Source organism: Podarcis filfolensis (genome assembly GCF_964270895.1).
Source record: "Podarcis filfolensis genome assembly, chromosome: 12".
NCBI lineage: Eukaryota > Metazoa > Chordata > Lepidosauria > Squamata > Lacertidae > Podarcis > Podarcis filfolensis.
This window is the reverse complement of record NC_139614.1, coordinates 15,462,987-15,481,199: the sequence shown is the minus strand read 5'-3', so window position 1 is coordinate 15,481,199 and position 18,213 is coordinate 15,462,987. Positions and strand designations below refer to the sequence as shown.

At 41.8% G+C, this 18,213-nt stretch overlaps 1 protein-coding gene and 1 long non-coding RNA gene across 7 annotated transcripts in view; one reads left to right on the top strand and one right to left on the bottom strand.

The window, feature by feature from the left end:
• GADL1 (glutamate decarboxylase like 1) overlaps positions 1–18,213 on the bottom strand; it is a gene marked incomplete at its 5' end in the record, with an annotated part of 94,068 nt that overhangs the window by 46,906 nt on the left and 28,949 nt on the right. For all 6 annotated transcript variants that reach the window (XM_083578077.1, XM_083578079.1, XM_083578078.1 and 3 more), the window contains 3 exons: positions 6,918–6,999; positions 7,253–7,317; positions 11,123–11,239. In XM_083578077.1, coding sequence (XP_083434203.1) covers positions 6,918–6,999; positions 7,253–7,317; positions 11,123–11,239 — 264 coding nt within the window. The remainder of the gene's footprint in view (positions 1–6,917; positions 7,000–7,252; positions 7,318–11,122; positions 11,240–18,213) is intronic.
• LOC310745618 lies at positions 1,594–10,718 on the top strand. Its single transcript, XR_014540234.1, has 3 exons — positions 1,594–1,772; positions 7,086–7,139; positions 10,022–10,718. It is a non-coding gene; the product is annotated as an uncharacterized lncRNA (long non-coding RNA).

Below are 18,213 nucleotides of genomic sequence, written 5' to 3'. Positions count from 1 at the left end.
ATTCTAAATCAGCATCCCGATTCTACTGTGGCCGACCAGTTGCCTTTGTTGACCCAAACACAGCACATGATATGCAAAGTATTCGAAGACACAAGAGTTACCCACCCTGGAAGAGTGGCAGATGAAGGTGATGGATTATATGGAATTGGCAGAAATGACTGGCAGAATCCGAGACCTGGGAGAAGAGTTGGTGGAAGAAGACTGGAAGAAATTTAAAGACTACCTTCAGAAACACTGTAAAATTAAGGAATGTTAAAATGATGTTGGACTGAAAATAAGTGGCATTAGCAACGAAGTTAATAAGAATATGCAAAAATGAATTGATAAATGGATGAAAATATAGAGTTATAATATGTTAAGATATAGAGTTAAGATAAACGAAAGAGGGTAAGGATTTGCTGATTTGACTATTTAAATGGGAATACAAAAAGGGGAGGTGTGAGGAGGCCAAGGAAACAAGCTAATGAGTTTAAAGTTATTAAAAACGGATTTGTTTTTTAATTCTTTTTTATCTATTTGTTTTTTGTATTTTTATTCCTCTTTTTTCTTTTTTATGTATTTTTCTATGTCTTCTTTTTTGTATCTTTTTCTTTCTATGTGACTTTTTTCTATTTTGTAAACTTATGTTTTTGTAAAATCTCAATAAATATCTTTAAAAACAAACAAACAAACACAGCACATGATAGCAATATCCCTCTCTGACAGTTCTGCAGAAAGTGGCGTTCAGAGGCATTCTTCCCACCCTGGAGGCAGCATGTAGCCATTGTGACCAGCAGCCATGGATAACCTTAACTTCCACGGGTTTGTCTTCTTAGCCCATTTAAAACCCACCTATCCACCTATCACTACATCACATGCAAGCAAATTCCACCAGTTTAACTATGTGCTTGAATGTCAGGGACTGGACTGAAGGGGACGAGACGGAGGAGATCACCGCCCCACTTCTCCTGAAGCTTCCAGAGAAGAGGAAGTCAGCATTGAATTACAGCAGTGGCTTGAGGAAGGACACAGCTCAGAGACAGACGGACAGAAGCTGTCGGAGAGGGATATTGCTATCATGTGCTGTGTTTGGGTCAACAAAGGCAACTGGTCGGCCACAGTAGAATCGGGATGCTGATTTAGAATAGGGGGTGGGCAGGCTCTTTTGTTACATTGCGTATGGGTGTTTTGCATATTTTAAACCTTTTCCCTTAGTGATGCTAAATTTAGAAGAAGACCGATTGACATCCAGTCTTCTCTCTCCAATGGCCTCCCTAAAGGATTGTTAAAACTTTCCCTTTTAGGACTATAAATGGCTCCTCTCTTCCTTAAAGTAAAGGTAAAGGGACCCCTGACCATTAGGTTCAGTCATGGCCGACTCGGGTTGCGGCGCTCATCTCGCTTTATTGGCCGAGGGAGCCGGCTTCCAGAGAAGAGGAAGTCAGCGTTGAATTACAGCAGTGGTTTGAGGAAGGACACAGCTCAGAGACAGACAGACAGAAGCTTTGGGGAAAAGGAGGGGGGAGACAGAGCCAGGGGAGGCAGAGCAACCAGCTGACACATTCTCACTGGACAGTATTTCTGAACCCGCCGCCCCCCTTCTCCCAGAACTTGGCATTCGTTGAGAGTGCAAGAGCAAAAGACTCAGAGAAAATTAGCCCCTGGCAGCCACTGTAAGGGGAAGTGCTGTTGCTTGGAAGGGAGGGGGAGGAGCTCAGTTGGAGTGACGCCATTAATGGGAGACGGACTGCCTTCCTTCGTCTCTCGCTGTGATGATTGAATAAACTCATTAAGTAAGAACTCTTCTTTGTTTTTCTATGCTTTTTGCTGCGACTGGGGAGGGATAGAATTCCCCGAAGCCTGACATTGAACAATATAGATAGATCAATGGAAGTCTCCAGGAGAATATTTATAGTGGTACCTCAGGTTACATACGCTTCAGGTTACACACTCCGCTAACCCAGAAATAGTGCTTCAGGTTAAGAACTTTGCTTCAGGATGAGAACAGAAGTCGTGCTCTGGCGGCACGGCAGCAGGAGGCCCCATTAGCTAAAGTGGTGCTTCAGGTTAAGAACAGTTTCAGGTTAAGAACGGACCTCCGGAACGAATTAAGTACTTAACCCGAGGTACCACTGTATATCTATTTATTTAAAAATAATAATATTTATATACCACTGTATGGGGGGGGGATCACAGCCATTTACAGCAGTATGAAAACGTAAAAACTGGTCGATAAAATCATAAAAAGTTAACAGCAGAAAGAAATTAAAAACAAACACCAACTGACCATTGTGGGGGTGTACTCTTAATTGCCTGGCAGACCAGGAAAGTTTTCAGCAGACGCTTAATATCCATGTGCAGTATGACATCTCACAAATGGGTGGCTTGCGGAGACTCCACAGGCACCACAATTCTAAGCGATTTGTGTGACAACCTCCCTGATCAGGTGATTTTAACCAGGGTTGTTATAAGATGGAAGGAATCTCTGCTGGTTAAGCAAGGATTTTAGACCTTGATGCATATAAGTTTGCATTATTTGAAAAATAGTTCTAAAGAAAAAACAAGACACGTTCTCTGTTTTCAGATGATGTATCACAGCAGGTAGCATCTTGGAAGAAGAAGTTCTCTCTTCTCTCTCACCTGGGAAGTAATGCCTCTCTTTATCTACACTTTTTAGAGCTGACAGGTGGGCCTTTTCATCTACAGGATTTTTTATATCTATGCAGAAATAGTAGTATTACGAGATTTGCTGCCGGGTTAACTGAGGAGCTTTTTTTTCAGTCAATCAAATTGTTTTCAAACAATTCACCTAACCAATTAACTGACTAAACATTGCAGCCCATCCCAACAAACTGACAAATAATTATGCATGGAAATTAAGAATGAGCAACACTTTGCCAGCAAGAAGCGACTAATCTTCCTCATGAAGACAGATGGCTGCAGTAGAGTGATTAACAATGCAATCCTAGACATGTCACCTGGAAGTTACGGCCTCATGTATTCAATGTGTCTGGCTCCCTATTATGTTTGTGGGTTTCAGTATGAGGAAATGAGCTTGGAGCCACTAAGTCCTCTGGCTGAAATCTCACTTCAGCAATGAGCTCCTGGCGGCCTGAGGCAAGTCCTAACCCCTTAGCCTTAACCCAAGAGGAAATAAACGAAGAATTTGAAACATTGACTCAGGAAATAGAGCCTGCAGATTGAATGGCAAAAAGAAGGAAAAGATCGGCGAATATATCATTATGATCAGGCATGTCCAAAGTCCATTTTGGGGGCCTAATCTGGCCTGCCGGTTGGTTTAATCCAGCCCCTGTGGCAGTTTACTTCCTGGGGTAAAACCCTAAAAAAAGGTCAACAACTTCAATCCTAAAAACAGGTCAATAACTGGTTGGCCCTTTGGTCGCCTCTCACGGCCCTTCACTTCATCAAATCTGGGCACTCTTTGATAAAAGTTTGGACACCACTTGTTGAATGGTTTATTTAAATATTAAGGTTCACTGTATAGCAGGTGCTGTTAAGTTGTGTTAATTAACCTGTGTCAGCAATTGGGTATAGTATATAAAGAGCAGCGTGTGCCTCTCTCAGTACCCTGGTGAATGGGTCGATGGATGGGTCATACTCATAGATTTAACGTAAGAGGAGTTTTTGTTTTTGTAATTAAAGCCAAGCAAAATATATTTTTGCGTCTCTTCATTGTTTCCTGAACGTGTGCTCTCCCCAGCACGCTTTCCGCAGCGCAATTAAACTGCTAAATTCGCAACACCACTGACTTAGATAATTATCTCAAAACTGCAGGAATTCAGCATGTGTGTACTTTCAACCACTTCCAAGTATGGAAACAGGTATCTTCTCAAAATACTGTATACCTTAAAGTTCCTTCCTTCCTTCCTTCCTTCCTTCCTTCCTTCCTTCCTTCCTTCGCAAGTGTCTTGGTTGTAAGCAACTTTGGATGAAGAATGAAGAATTGGGGGTATACGTATGAACCCAGCCTTACAGTGGCCATGGATATATCTTCTCGATTCCATGGCTATTGCTGTCCACCTGCCATCACTCCCTGCATCTCCCCCCCCCCCGACCTCAACACTGCAAAAAACTAAATTAGCAGTTCTTTGAGAAACTGTGTCTTGGAATACTAATTATGTAACATGGGAATTGGAAAGGTTTCTCGGTTTGCAAACATTATTCTCCAGTGTGGAACGCGGCCTTTCAAAGTCGTGGAGCAGACTTCCTGATGCGATTTCTGTCACCCTTGTCAGCTAAGCTTGAGCCACATTGTGCTTTGATACATAACCATATTTTCTTTTTCCATGTAATGCTTTTTGTTCTTTTATATCTGCCCACCAATGCACGAGTATCTCACACCTGCCTAGCCACTGGTATATGGGTATACAGACGTAGAGTTAGGATGCAAATGAAAACTCAGCGATTCTAACGTGCTACCCAGAGCCTGCTGAAACAGGGGCTCTCAACGTTCCTTACCATGCTGATGAACAATTCATGTACATTATGAACTATGTCTATGAAACATCTTCCCCTGCCACAGTGAATACTCATGCAGTATTTCTGGATGTACATTCTGCTCTATGCCAGCACAGATCTACTGGATCCAAAATAATTACCAACTCATCATATGAAAAAATAACCTGGTCCCTGAATTTACAGAAATCTGGAACCTTTCTATATTTGATGAACCAGGGTGGATAAAAATCAATGATTATTATTTTTTAAATCGGATTTTTTTTATTTAAATTGAATTTTTTTGATTTAAATCGGGGTTTTTTTATTTAAATCAGATTTTAAAAATAAAATGCTTTTGGAGGAAAAATCTTTCTAAAGATAGTTTTCTATTTAAGTTACGTTATAGTCCAAAAGCTATCCATCAGGAAATGATTTAAGTTTTTCAAGTGTGCTAAAACTCAGTAAGTTTTTTTAAAAAAATTGTTTAACCACATCAGTTAACAAACATCCATACATGGATACATGGATACATATGCTATACTGTTATTGTTTTAGTTAAATAAATTGTTATTAAGGAAATGATTATTTTTCTCCTTCCATTAAAGTACAGCAGAAAAGTTGTACAAATCTAAACAGTTAACTTACTAAACTTCACAATAATTTCATAATTTTCTGTCAATGTATTTCTAATAGTATAACCAAATCAGTAATTTTTGACATAACTGTAAAAACTACTCTGAAAATTTATCATTCCAAAAATGAAACCTACATCTGGTTGTAAATATTAAGACTTTACCAGCAAGAATGAGTCTTTCTGTAAAAAAAAGAGATTTAAATCAAGTCTTACTGACTAGTGATTTAAATCGTGATTTAAATTGATTTGATTTAAGTCAAATCCACCCTATGATGAACAATGTTGTGATTTGGAGAGGCAGTCAAGCATCAACTTTTGGTATAAATTTTTAAATGACAATACATCTATATAATGTTTTTCAGTACAGTGAACATTTTATTTTCTAAAGGATCTCAAACATCAGCCTACTTGGTTACGATTCTCCTAGCTAAACAGGCAGACACTTAAATGCAAGCTTGTGGTGACAGGGTTTGTTTAGGGAAAGGTTTATTTTAACAGGACATCCTGGGAGACATTGTGATCTTCCCCAGCGCTTCCTGTCAACGTAAGAGGACACCCAGCAATTGCTTTGATTGATCTGTGCTTTTACAATGGATTTACTAATCTCCGCATTTCACTGCCTCTGCATTCCAAGCGCTTTCCCATTTCAATCAATTTAAAAACCCTTTCACCTTCCCCCAACTTTTTTTTTGTTAATTCAATGACATTCCAACATGCCTTCCCATATTTTTCGAAGTCCTATTCATTTAAGTCATTATTTTGCCCACTAATGCATTTAACTTCTAAACACTTCCTAATCCCATTGATTTGGAAAAGAATGAATATATATATATATATATATATATATATATATATATATCAAATAGAATGATAAATTGTTAACTGTATCTATATTTGTAGACTCCAATATACATTTCTTAAATTTGATCCGGATCCAAACCTATTTAAAGTCATGTAATCTATTGCTAAGGGACACGGGTGGCGCTGTGGGTTAAACCACAAAGCCTAGGACTTGCCGCTCAGAAGGCTGGCAGTTCGAATCCCCGTGACGGGGTGAGCTCCCATTGCTTGGTCCCTGCTCCTGCCAACCTAGCAGTTTGAAAGCACGTCAAAGTGCAAGTAGATAAATAGGTACCGCTCCAGCGGGAAGGTAAACGGTGTTTCCGTGTGCTACTCTGGTTCGCCAGAAGCGGCTTAGTCATGCTGGCCACATGACCCGGAAGCTGTACGCTGGCTCCCTCGGCCAGTAAAGCGAGATGAGCGCCGCAACCCCAGAGTCGGCCACAACTGGACCTAATGGTCAGGGGTCCCTTTACCTTTACTTTAATCTATTGCTACTTGAAATGGGCATGCGCACAGTCCTAAATTAGCTAATCAGAGCTGCTAATTTTAAAATACAGTGGTACCTCGGGTTACATACGCTTCAGGTTACATACGCTTCAGGTTATGCACTCTGCTAACCCAGAAATATTACCTCAGATTAAGAACTTTGCTTCAGGATGAGAACAGAAATCGCGATCCAGCGGCGCGGCAGCAGCAGGAGGCCCCATTAGCTAAAGTGGTGCTTCAGGTTAAGAACAGTTTCAGGTTAAGTACTGACCTCCGGAACAAATTAAGTACTTAACCTGAGGTACCACTGTATTGGCAAATAAGTAGAAGTTTGGGTGTCATTCACATGCAGAAATCAGGTATTTCCCGTCACCCCTTATCAGCCCCTCATGCACTGTTTGCACTGTCTGCAATGTTATGCTTTTGTACTGGAAAACCTAAGTTAATTTATCTATTTTCTCAATGCAGCAGAAACACACTTCAGCTGCATTTGGGAAATTAAAAAAAGAAGACTTACGGAACTGTCTTTCACCAGAAGGGCACAACACTGGATCCCTGCCATTAGCATCTTATGAGGATTCCATGCCACCGAATTGGCTCTATGAAAGTGATAAATGGACAAAAGCAGAAAATTACTTTGCAATTGCAGTGTGATTGCATATGATATAGCAGACTTTTTCTTCAGGTTTCCAATCAACATCCTCATAGTGACCATGACACAATCTATCCAAAATGAAACGTGAGTGTCTGTGGTTTCAATGAGGAAATGATGGTCTCCCTGAAGTCAATGAGACTTCAAAAATGCTTGCATTTGACTTTAATTATCCCCTTTCCAAATTAAACGTCATCTACCTGTGGATGCCTTGCAGAAGTTTGCGGTGCTTCCTTGACAGCAAAGCTGAGCCTCCCCACGATGCCTGTGGAGATATTTATTAAAAGTTATAAAGTGTTAGTTCAGCACTGTATAATTTTATTATTACTCTCATTATAGGGTTTTAAAAGTTTAGACGGCAGGGACGGTACGGACTGGATTCTCTTGACTGCGCCACTCATTTCAAAGAATCCAAAAGAAGACATATATACTGGCTCGAATAAGGCCTCAGTTACACAAGCACAGTATGTCGCTGCAAGTACCTTCTCTGAACTATATACATAGATACATGGTATGGATCAATCAGTCTAAAGTTTGTTCGAAATTCTTCAGAAATATTTTACTATTGTTCTGCCAGCAGAATAAGTTACAGAACACTGAACAGCTGAATAAAACCAAAGGTGTTTGTTTACATGAGTAATCATGGAAACTAACCATAACTAGTGAGAATCTTCAAAATGAATTCTGGAAGATTTATACTCCCATCTCTTTATCTGTTGCATACATTCAAGCAGAGTGGAACCCAGCAATTATAACTTGATATTACATAGCCTCCAACATTCTTTCAATGAAAATGGGCGGCTGCCGACTCATGTAAAAACATAACGAAACATTAAACATCTAAAAACTTCCCTGTGCAGGGAAGTTAGTTAGTTAGTTAGTTAGTTATCTCTTTGGCTCAGGGGTTGCATAACCCCATACCCTCCAACATGAAAATAGCGACGTCCTAAGGAAAAGGGACGCGGGTTGCGCTGTGGGTTAAACCACAGAGCCTAGGACTCGCTAATCAGAAGGTTGGCGGTTCGAATCACTGTGACGCGGTGGGCTCCCGTTGCTCGGTCCCTGCTCCTACCAACCTAGCAGTTTGAAAGCACGTCAAAGTGCAAGTAGAAAAATAGGTACAGCTCCGGTGGGAAGGTAAACAGCGTTTCCGTGCCCCGCTCTAGTTCGCCAGAAGCAGCTTAGTCATGCTGGCCACATGACCCGGAAGCTGTACGCCAGCTCCCTCAGCCAATAAAGCGAGTTGAGCACCGCAACCCCAGAGTCGGCCACGACTGGACCTAATGGTCAGGGGTCCCTTTACCTTACTAAGGAAAAGTGGGACACTCTGGGATCAAATCAAAAACTGGGACGGCTTCTTTACATCTAGGACTGTCCCTAGAAAATAGGGACACTTGGAGGTTCTTGAATTATTGTCAGTTTCAGGAATAATTGCGATGCTGGACTGCTTTAGGAGGAAGGGAAGAATTAAAATTTAATAAATGATAAAATAACCAGACGACACTGCAAGTTCCACACACAGCCACTACTGAAGCTGCTATGCCATCATGGAATATGTTCTGAAGTTGTGGAATACTCATAAGCATTCTACTTGCGCAGGGAGAATTTAGAACATGTGGAAGGTGAAAGGCCGTTTCAGCAGAAAAGGATGTTTCATGGGATTTAGGAACAAGAGAGCAGACACATATAGGATCACGCTGTATATAGCCTTGGGTCATAAATAACAGCCTATATTTGGTGATCTGAATCTCTTCCCAAGCCACTGCAAATTTAGCACATTTTATATATAGCTTTTTCTCAGGAGGCCTGGACAGAAGAGAGTGATAAATTACAGCAGACATGCCCTTGATAGACTCTGCATCCATCCCTCTGGGATCAGCTCATACCTGGAAGACATTTTTCCACATCCTTAAACACACAAAAAGACCACTTGGGCCAACTCTGCAGAGAAATCTTCCCACCACAATTATGAATGGGGCCTCTTCTTCCCAAGGGAATCAAATAACATCCCTACGACAGCTACATCAGCCGATGGCATGAAACATAATACTAGGGAAGCAATTTATTTTTAGCTTCTCCAAATGATTTACTCTGAAGAAATAAAGAGCCTTATCAAAGGCATTATTTCCAAGCAATCAACAGCTCACTGATTCCGAAAGAAGGCACTTTTAACAACAAAAAGATTTGCATATTTCCAATAAACCATCTGCAAGAAGATCAGGAAAATAGTAAAAACTCTCAGGTTTTTTCGGGGGGGGGGGGAAGCTTACCAAACTTTCATGTTACGTTAATCCTCCTTAGCTGTGTTTGCAAAAACTGCTTTACTGAAAGCCTACAGTAATACCACTTAGGTAATTTGAAAATTATTTAGTCATTCACCATGAATGGATATTTCTGCAAGTCATACAGTTTTGGAATGTTTAGATGTTGAGGAAAAAGAACTGTGCTGGAATTCCCATAGCGAAACCTATTGGAAGAAATCATGATAACAAACTTTTTATATATATAAAAGAATGGAAATGGTTTGTTGGATATTTACAGATAAATTGTAAACAGATAAAAACACTGGCAGGATTATTGTAATAACCTGCAGCTATATAAGGGGTGTGTGTGTGTGTGTGTGATCAATAAATAAGTTAATTTGGATTTGCAGAAGATATTAAAAATAAATTTAAGGAACCTCAGACAGAGGGGAAGGAAGTCAAGTTTTAAAATTAAAATCAGTGAAAAGTATATAACTGAAAAGTATAATTCTTTTTAAAGGAATTCCCACAGAGAAACAATGTATTGCTAAAGGATAGTACCACTGGCACAGAAATGGAAATCTAGGAGTCATTCTAGATATTTAGGATAAATAAGTCAACATTCACTAAACAATAGGATAATAAACTCCTAACCACCATCGTCCCGGACTCAGAAGACCAATGGCTCTGCCAACCAGACTAATATTTTCTAACTAATTTTTTCAGGAGTTCAAACAGACATGGGGAATTGCTCCCACTGGGAGATTGCAAGCAGTCTTCAGAGCTCTCGCCTAATCCTCACATAGTGGCAGGAAGGGGAACCCAGTGCCTGGAAGAAGTCCCCCTCAAACTCCCCTTCTTCCACTAAGGAGCCTATGAAAGAACCACGAGCACCTTGGAGGAATAATAAAACAAAAGGTTATGTTATGGCATACACAACCTTTGAGGAAAAGTCCAAGTCTACAAAAATCAACACCCTGAAGATTCTGGGCCCCACAGAGATTAGACTGGCCTCGACCAGAGCCAGGGCCTTTTTGGCCGTGGCCCCAGCCTGGTGGAACGCTCTCTCACAAGAGAACAGGGCCCTGCGAGATTTGACATCCTTCCGCAGGGCCTGCAAGACGGAGCTGTTCCACCAGGCCTTTGGTCAGGGTTCAGTCTGACACTTTCTCTTTGTATAAGAAGAAGCACGAAGGAGGGTTCCCAGCCCTCTCACAGGTCCTTATAATATCAGTGGAAACAGTTGGTCCTGGCAAGTATTAACCGCTTTCAATTTTAACCTGAGGATTGTCATTTGTTCAGTTTTAATTTTAATTTATTTGAATTAATTTTGGGATGCATTTTAGTCTATTGATTGCTTGTTTTTATTGTATTAGTTATATGATGTTAGCCGCTCTGAGCCCAGCTCCAGGCGGGGTACAAATAAATTATTATTATTATTATTATTATTATTATTATTATTATTATTATTACTACTACTACTACTACTACTACTATGCAGGCAAGCTCTTAATATTACACAATGAAAAACTAATGTAATGTTGTACAGGGCTTAGATAGTGAAAGTTACCAAATATGTCTGGGCAAAACAACCTCTCAAGCTAAGCTACATCAAAATAAAGATACACTGAACTCTTCAGAGAGAGACAGTCCACAGATTTATGCATTAAACAAAATGTAGTTCGGTTTTTAGAACACCATTAGTTGGGTTTGCAAAATCGGCTGCCCTTTCCCCCCCCCCCCCAGCATGTGTGAGAACGGCTCCGCGGTTAAAAAGAAGGATTAATAAAGTGAAACGAAGAACAAATGTTAATAAAACTAACTTACATCAACATGCAGCCAAAGGTCATGTTTCTCGCAGATGTCGGCAATTTCATCCAGAGGATCAAACGCTCCCAGAACTGTGGTGCCAGCTGTAGCGCTGACAAAAAATGGTGCTGAACCCTGTGGAATGATCCAAAACAAAATATTGTTTGCACTGTTCAAATTCTCCAGTGAGGGCGACAAGCTAAATACAATAAGGTCTGGGAATCTAGGACAAGACTAACAATGTCTACATTTTACATTCTCAGCAGCAAACTGGTCTTTAAAAGTATTCTATCCGAAACATTGCGAAAAACCTGGGTTACTTAAGTGCCAGAATGTCAAACATCGACTGTCAATGATCAATGCTCTCTCGCGGTCTGGTCCCAAAATCTTTACACATATGTCACTGGAAGCAAACTGATTATCTCTCTTTCTCTAAATTCAGGTTGGAAAGATTTCTCTTATGGCAGGGCTAGCTTAAGACATTTGCAGTACCTGAAGGGGAAAATCCAAACTGCAGCCTAAGCAATGGTTCACCCTCCCAAGCAATGGAAAATATAACCAATTAAACAACTGACAATTTCCTGCCTTTCAGATGGTACCAAAGAACACCCGCCCCAGAAAATAACCTGATGGTGCTGGCAGGTTCTGCTTTGTGGCAAGGCAAGACAAGGCCAGCCCTGCACAAGACTACTGCGATATTTAAGATATTTCAAACGATTGGTTGGGTCAACTTTAAAGGAAAAGTTTAAGGGACAAGTTGTGCCTGGCATTAAATGCATTCCTGAATTTAATGTGAATCAAAACCAGCAACTGAGGCATGTGGGGGTGAGTACCCAAACCTTTCCTCCACTGCTGTGGTCCTAATAAACCTTTTTGCAATTTGCTTCAGGGGGAAGAGTGATTTTCAGCAAGCTCACAGCATGGGAGACAAGGGTCAATTGCTTTTAAATGTAAAAATAATAAACCATCCCCTTCCTGTGTGCCATGATCCTGATCATGAATCAGAAATCCAAGGGGCTATTTCAGATTCCCCCCCCTAAAGGTCACATTGCATGCAGTAACTAAGGGGGTGCATGTCCCAAAAGAGCCTTGATTCTTTGTGAGCGCTCCAAACGCAAATGAACCAGCCATTCTAAGCAAGTGAGCACAAAAGGGATTTATCCACTATAGGGAGGAGAGTGCCCTCCAGCTCCTCAAGGAAATATCACATTGCCACCAAGGAGGGCAGGTTCAGTATGGGTCCCAGTGCTGGTTGATAGACCAAACCCCAAGAGTGCTCACTAATAGTTCCTCATCATCCTGTGACAAGTGGGGTGCCGCTGGGTTCTTTTCTGGGCCCGTTGTTGTTCAACGTCTTTATAAAGTCAGGCATAGGCAAACTTGGCCCTCCAGATGTTTTGGGACTACAACACCATCCCTGACCACTGGTCCTGTTAGCTAGGGATGATGGGAGTTGTAGTCTCAAAACATCTGGAGGGCCGAGTTTGCCTATGCCTGATAATGCACTTGAATAAAGGTATTAAAGGTAAAGGGACCCCTGTCCATTAGGTCCAGTCGTGACCGACTCTGGGCTCATCTCGCTTTATTGGCTGAGGGAGCTGGCATTTGTCCACAGACAGCTTCCGGGCCATGTGGCCAGCATGACTAAGCCACTTCTGGCAAAGCAGAGCAGCGCACGGAAACACCGTTACCTTCCCACCCGAGCGGTACCTATTTATCTACTTGCACTTTGACGTGTTTTCGAACTGCTAGGTTGGCAGGAGCAGGGACCGAGCAACGGGAGCTCACCCCATCGTGGGGATTCGAACCACCGACCTTCTGATCGGCAAGTCCTAGGCTCAGTGGTTTAACCCACAGTGCCACCCGCATCCCGAATAAAGGTGCTGGGGGGATGCTAATAAAATTTGCAGATGATATCAAACTGGGAGGGGTAGCTAATGCCACAGATGACAGAATTGGGATTGAAGAGGACCTTAACAGATTGCAGAACTGGACACAAACTAACAAAATGAATTTCAATAGAGAAATGTCAAGTTCTACACTTAGACAGGAAGAACCAGCTGCACAAATATAAGGTGGGGGACACCTGGCTTGCCAGTAGTACATATGAAAATGATCTAGGGGTCTTAGTAGACACAAGCTTAGCACGAGTCAACAGCCTGATGCAGCAGCAAAAAAAAGGCCAATGCTATTCTGGGCTGTGGGGACAGAAGTATAGTGTCCTGATCAAGGGAAGTCACAGTAAAGCCCCAGTCTGCCTTGGTCAGATTACGCCTGGAGTGCTGTGTCCAGTTTGGGGTACTACAATTTAAGAAGAATATCAACAAGCTGAACATGTGCAGAGGAGGGCAACCAAGTTGATCAAGGGTCTGGAAACCAAGCCTTATGAGGAACAGTTGAGGGTGTTGGGTATGTTGAGCCTGGAAAAGAGGAGACTGGTGGAGGGGAGAGATATGATAGCAATCTTCAAATATCTAAAGGGCTATCACACGGAAGATGGAACAAGTTAGAAGATGGATTCGAGTCAGAAGAAAGGAGATTCTGACTCAACTTCAGGAAGAACTTTCTGACAGTAAGAGCCATTTGACAGTGAAACGGTCTTCCTCGGGTGGTGGCGGACTCGCCTTCCTTGGAAATTTTTGAGAAAAGGTTGGGTGGCCATCTGTTACGTATGCTTTAGTTGAGATTCCTGCATTGCTGGGTGTTGGCACTTAGGTGACCCTTCCAACTATGATTGTATGAAGGATAACTCCTTAGCACAAATGGACCTGGTGCACAAATGGTGCACTGGGGAATGTAGTCTTTGTGCCCTGTTTTGCAGAAACATATGGTTTTCCCAGCAGTGATGTATGGAAGTGAGAGCTGGGCCATAAAGAAGGCTGATCGCCGAAGAATTGATGCTTTTGAATTATGGTGCTGGAGGAGACTCTTGAGAGTCCCATGGACTGTAAGAAGATCAAACCTATCCATTAATAAGGAAATCAGCCCTGAGTGCTCACTGGAAGGACAGATCCTGAAGCTGAGGCTCCAATACTTTGGCCACCTCATGAGAAGAGAAGACTCCCTGGAAAAGACCCTGATGTTGGGAAAGATGGAGGGCACAAGGAGAAGGAGACGACAGAGGACGAGATGGTTGGACAGTGTTCTCGAAGCTACTAACACAAGTTTGACCAAACTGCGGGAGGCAGTGGAAGACAGGAGTGCGTGGTGTGCTCTGGTCCATGGGGTCACGAAGAGTCGGAAACAACTAAACAACAACAAAGCTCCATTGCCCCTGCTGCTGCTGCTCTCCCCTTCCTCTTCTCTTTCTCCCCGTAAATTTGGAAGCTTGATGGGAGCGGCAAAGGAAGGAGTGGTATGGGTTCAAGATGTATATGGAGACCTTTTCTCAAATAATGAACCAGGAGCACTCACTGCTATAAGCACCTTTTGACTATTAACACATTTAAAGCCTCAATTTTCACCGTTTTCAGAGACCATAACATGAGCAGATGACAGCGTAACTAGGTAGGGTGCTGCTACTACCACCTTGCCATAGCCATGCCTTTCTATAGCATAGCTATCTTTCTCCCTTCCCTGCTACTTTATTCTGAACTAAGAGTAGGAAGAGTCCCTGGTATTAAATGCTAATAACAGCATTCAGTTGATGATAGTACTAATTAGCTCAGCTAGGAGGCTACTCATGCAAGGAAGAGATTCCTCACCTCTCAGGGGATCTTACCTGCATTACATAATTAGTGATTATTTTTCCTGCCATCAACAATCTGAATCTGCCACCAAATGTGGATAGAAGGTCTACCAAAGGACAGGATGTATGTGCGGCCATTTCCCACACAGCAGCAGGAGACCATGTGCATGAGAAGTGGACAAGACAGGCCCAGAGAGGCAGGACACACCAAAAGCACATATCTCACCAGGCACCAGGTGTGGAACTACCATAGACTGAAGTTATTGGGATGAGTAGACTGCAGGGATTGGATGTGTGGCAACTTCACATGCAAACCCCTCCCGAACTACAGTTATGAATGAGCCCTGACCCAATGACATATTAATCACAATGGGTGGGATCTTGAGGGAGGGAAAGGCCTGCTACTAGGTTGGACTTGTAGACAGATAGCTGCATCCTATGGTCCAAATGGTCACTCAAGGAATACGTAGCAGGGCTATGAAGTAGCCCCTTTTGACCACTGTGTGCCATAACCCAACTCTCTCCAAACTTCAGAAGTAGCAGCAGACAAAATGTTAGGTGCTGCAGTTGGAAAGCAAAAATCAGAAAATACTGATGTGCATAAACTCGTTGGGTCTCCATCTCAGCATTGGCATCGTTATCACGCAAGTCTTCATCAATCTGCTGGAAAAGACTTTCCACCCAAAGTATTAAGCTTACAACAGGAAGTAGGGTTTCTGTTATTTGTTTCCAAAGGCATGAGTCTCTACTGCTGTATAGCACTAAAACTAAAATCTCAAAGTGCACACTATGGCCTGGTTTGCACAACACAGTAAGCCAAACTATGGTTTATAGGGACCGTGCAAACCACGGTTTAGTGTGTCACCTGAACCGAGTCTTATATTTAAGCTCTCTCCTCACTAGTCATGAGCTGTAGCAAGGTTTCTTCAGGTGACAATACTAAGCCAGGCATGGGGAACCTTTGGCTGCCCAGATGTTGCTGAAGTCTAAATCTCATCTTCCCTGGCTATTGGCCATGCTTGCTAGAGATATAGTTCAACAACATCTGGAAAGTCAAAGATTCCCCACACTTGCAGAAAGCCACATTTTTGGCTTACCTCCGTGTTGTGCAGGAGCAAGAAGGTATGGGGAGAAACAAAGAAGCTGCAAACTCTTATCTGGGAGCCTGCATCTTTCTGTGGTCCCAGAAAGTCATAGTTTCATTTACTGTACTGTGCAAGCTAGGGCATTATATGCAGCTGTTTGTGAACAGGAGTGGGTGGAGCCTTATATTGCATTTATACATATGCTGAAGCTATGGAGCTAACAACCTAACCATCTGCAATACTTAGGACCTGTCTTTTAAACTATTCTCACTGGAGTATCTTAAGAAACACTATCTCCTGAAAACCCAAACACAAAAAAACCGCTAAGTAACATTTTCCTCCCAAAGCAACAGCTGTAAGTTTTCATTACGCTGAACTATTGATTAAAGTGACTTTCAGGTTATGAACTTAAAACGCTGAACAAAAAACCCCCAAATAATTTCTCCTGCAGCCAATGGAACAGCCTCATAAATCCCACTAAACTGGATTCTTTTGGCTTTGATGAGACTTTAAATAGGTTTTTAGCTTAACATTGGGGGGAAAGGAGGAGTACTTCTCAGAAATTGTCTTTTCACTTTGCCATGAGACTCTGGAGCGAGCTGAAATGATTGCCAAACGCATTTTCAGTGGGAAATATTTTTTTAATGCTTCAATGATATTGACATGCATTCGGGCAGAAGGAACGGAAGGGGAGACATCCTGTGAATTAAACGGGCTTTCCCACCCCTCTTCCTTCCTTCTCTCCACACTTCATTCTGGATAATTTAAATGTGAATTTAAAACCATAATCTTCCATGAATGTCAGGCTAAAATAAAATCATACTTGCTGCAGTCCAGTGATTTCTTCTGGGGAAAGGTAGCTTCACCGGCAGCTTTATTCAAACAGACAGAAGGATTCATAGAGAGAATGACACACTGCCTTTGAAAAGCACCTAGAATTTTCAACTGGTGCAGAGTATAATGGCCCAGTTATTAACAGGGGCTGATCACCACAGCCAGCGTCTAGTGAATGTTTTCACAGCTTCGGGACCCAAACCAAAGTGCTCATGCCATACCCTCCAACGTTTCTCTGAGGAAAATAGGGACGTTCCGTTCCATAATGATGATTTTACTATTTATACTCCCCCCACCACGTCTTCCTGGGTTGCCCCAGCCACTCTGGGCAGCTTCCAACATATATAAAAACATTATAAAACTTTAAACATTAAAAAAAAACCCTTCCCTATACAGTGGTACCTTGGTTTAAGAACAGCTTAGTTCATGAACAACTTGGATTAAGAAAGCTGCAAACCCGGAAGTAGGTGTTGTGGTTTGTGAACTTTGCCTTGGAATAAGAACATGTTTCGCTTCCTGTTGAGTGTGTTCCATTTGTCAGTTGAGTCCCCCACTGCTATAGGAAAGCACGCCTTGGATTAAGAACGCTTTGGTTTAAGAACAGACTTAAAGTCTATGCTATTCTCAGATGCTTTTAATAGTGCTGGAGCTATTTATATTTTCTCAGCTTGCTTCACTGGCTCCTGCAAATTGCTTCTTACCTGTTCTATTTATTGTGGCTTATTATAATTTGTTTTTTTTACTGCAAGCTGCCTTGAGGCTCTTTTGGGAAAGGAGGGGGTACACATACCTTAAAGAAAAGAAAAGAAAATGCTGTTCCTCCATTGAAGTGAATGAGAAAGCAGGGAGCTCTGTGTGCGCATTGCAACAAATGAAGAACTCTGGAACCGTGTTAGGAAGCCATCCTAACCCATCACAACACGGACAGAATACCCCATCATGAAGATATACACAACATAGTTCTTTTCTACCCAATCCCACAACAAAAAATGGTAATGACACTACAACCTTTTTGGGGTGGGGGTGGGGTTAGATAGATATTACAACCATCAAGGCCAATCCATATGAAAACAATCGGATCAAAATAAAACTATTTCAAGCTGCAGTTTGCTTCTTCTACTCTTTTAAAGCCTCTATTTCTGCCAGACCAAGATTGTGTGTATCATACTCATTTCGTTTTTACCGTTTTGCAACTTTTAAAAATATTATTTGGTATATAAAAGTACCTGAGGGGGAAAACCCCCCCTCACAAAATTTTTGTTTCTACCGTTTTGCAACTTTAAAAAATATTATTTGGCACATAAAAGTACCTGAGGGGGAAAAAAAACCCTCACAAAATTTGCATTTATAGGAAAACCTGTTGAACAAATTATACACCATAACAAATTTTGTTTTCATGGGGCAAGATCTCCATAACTGGACCGTGTATCCATCTTGTATTTTCTCTAATGTTTGAAGAGGAAGTTACATTCAGGAACCTGCCCTTGAGACTATCATAAGCT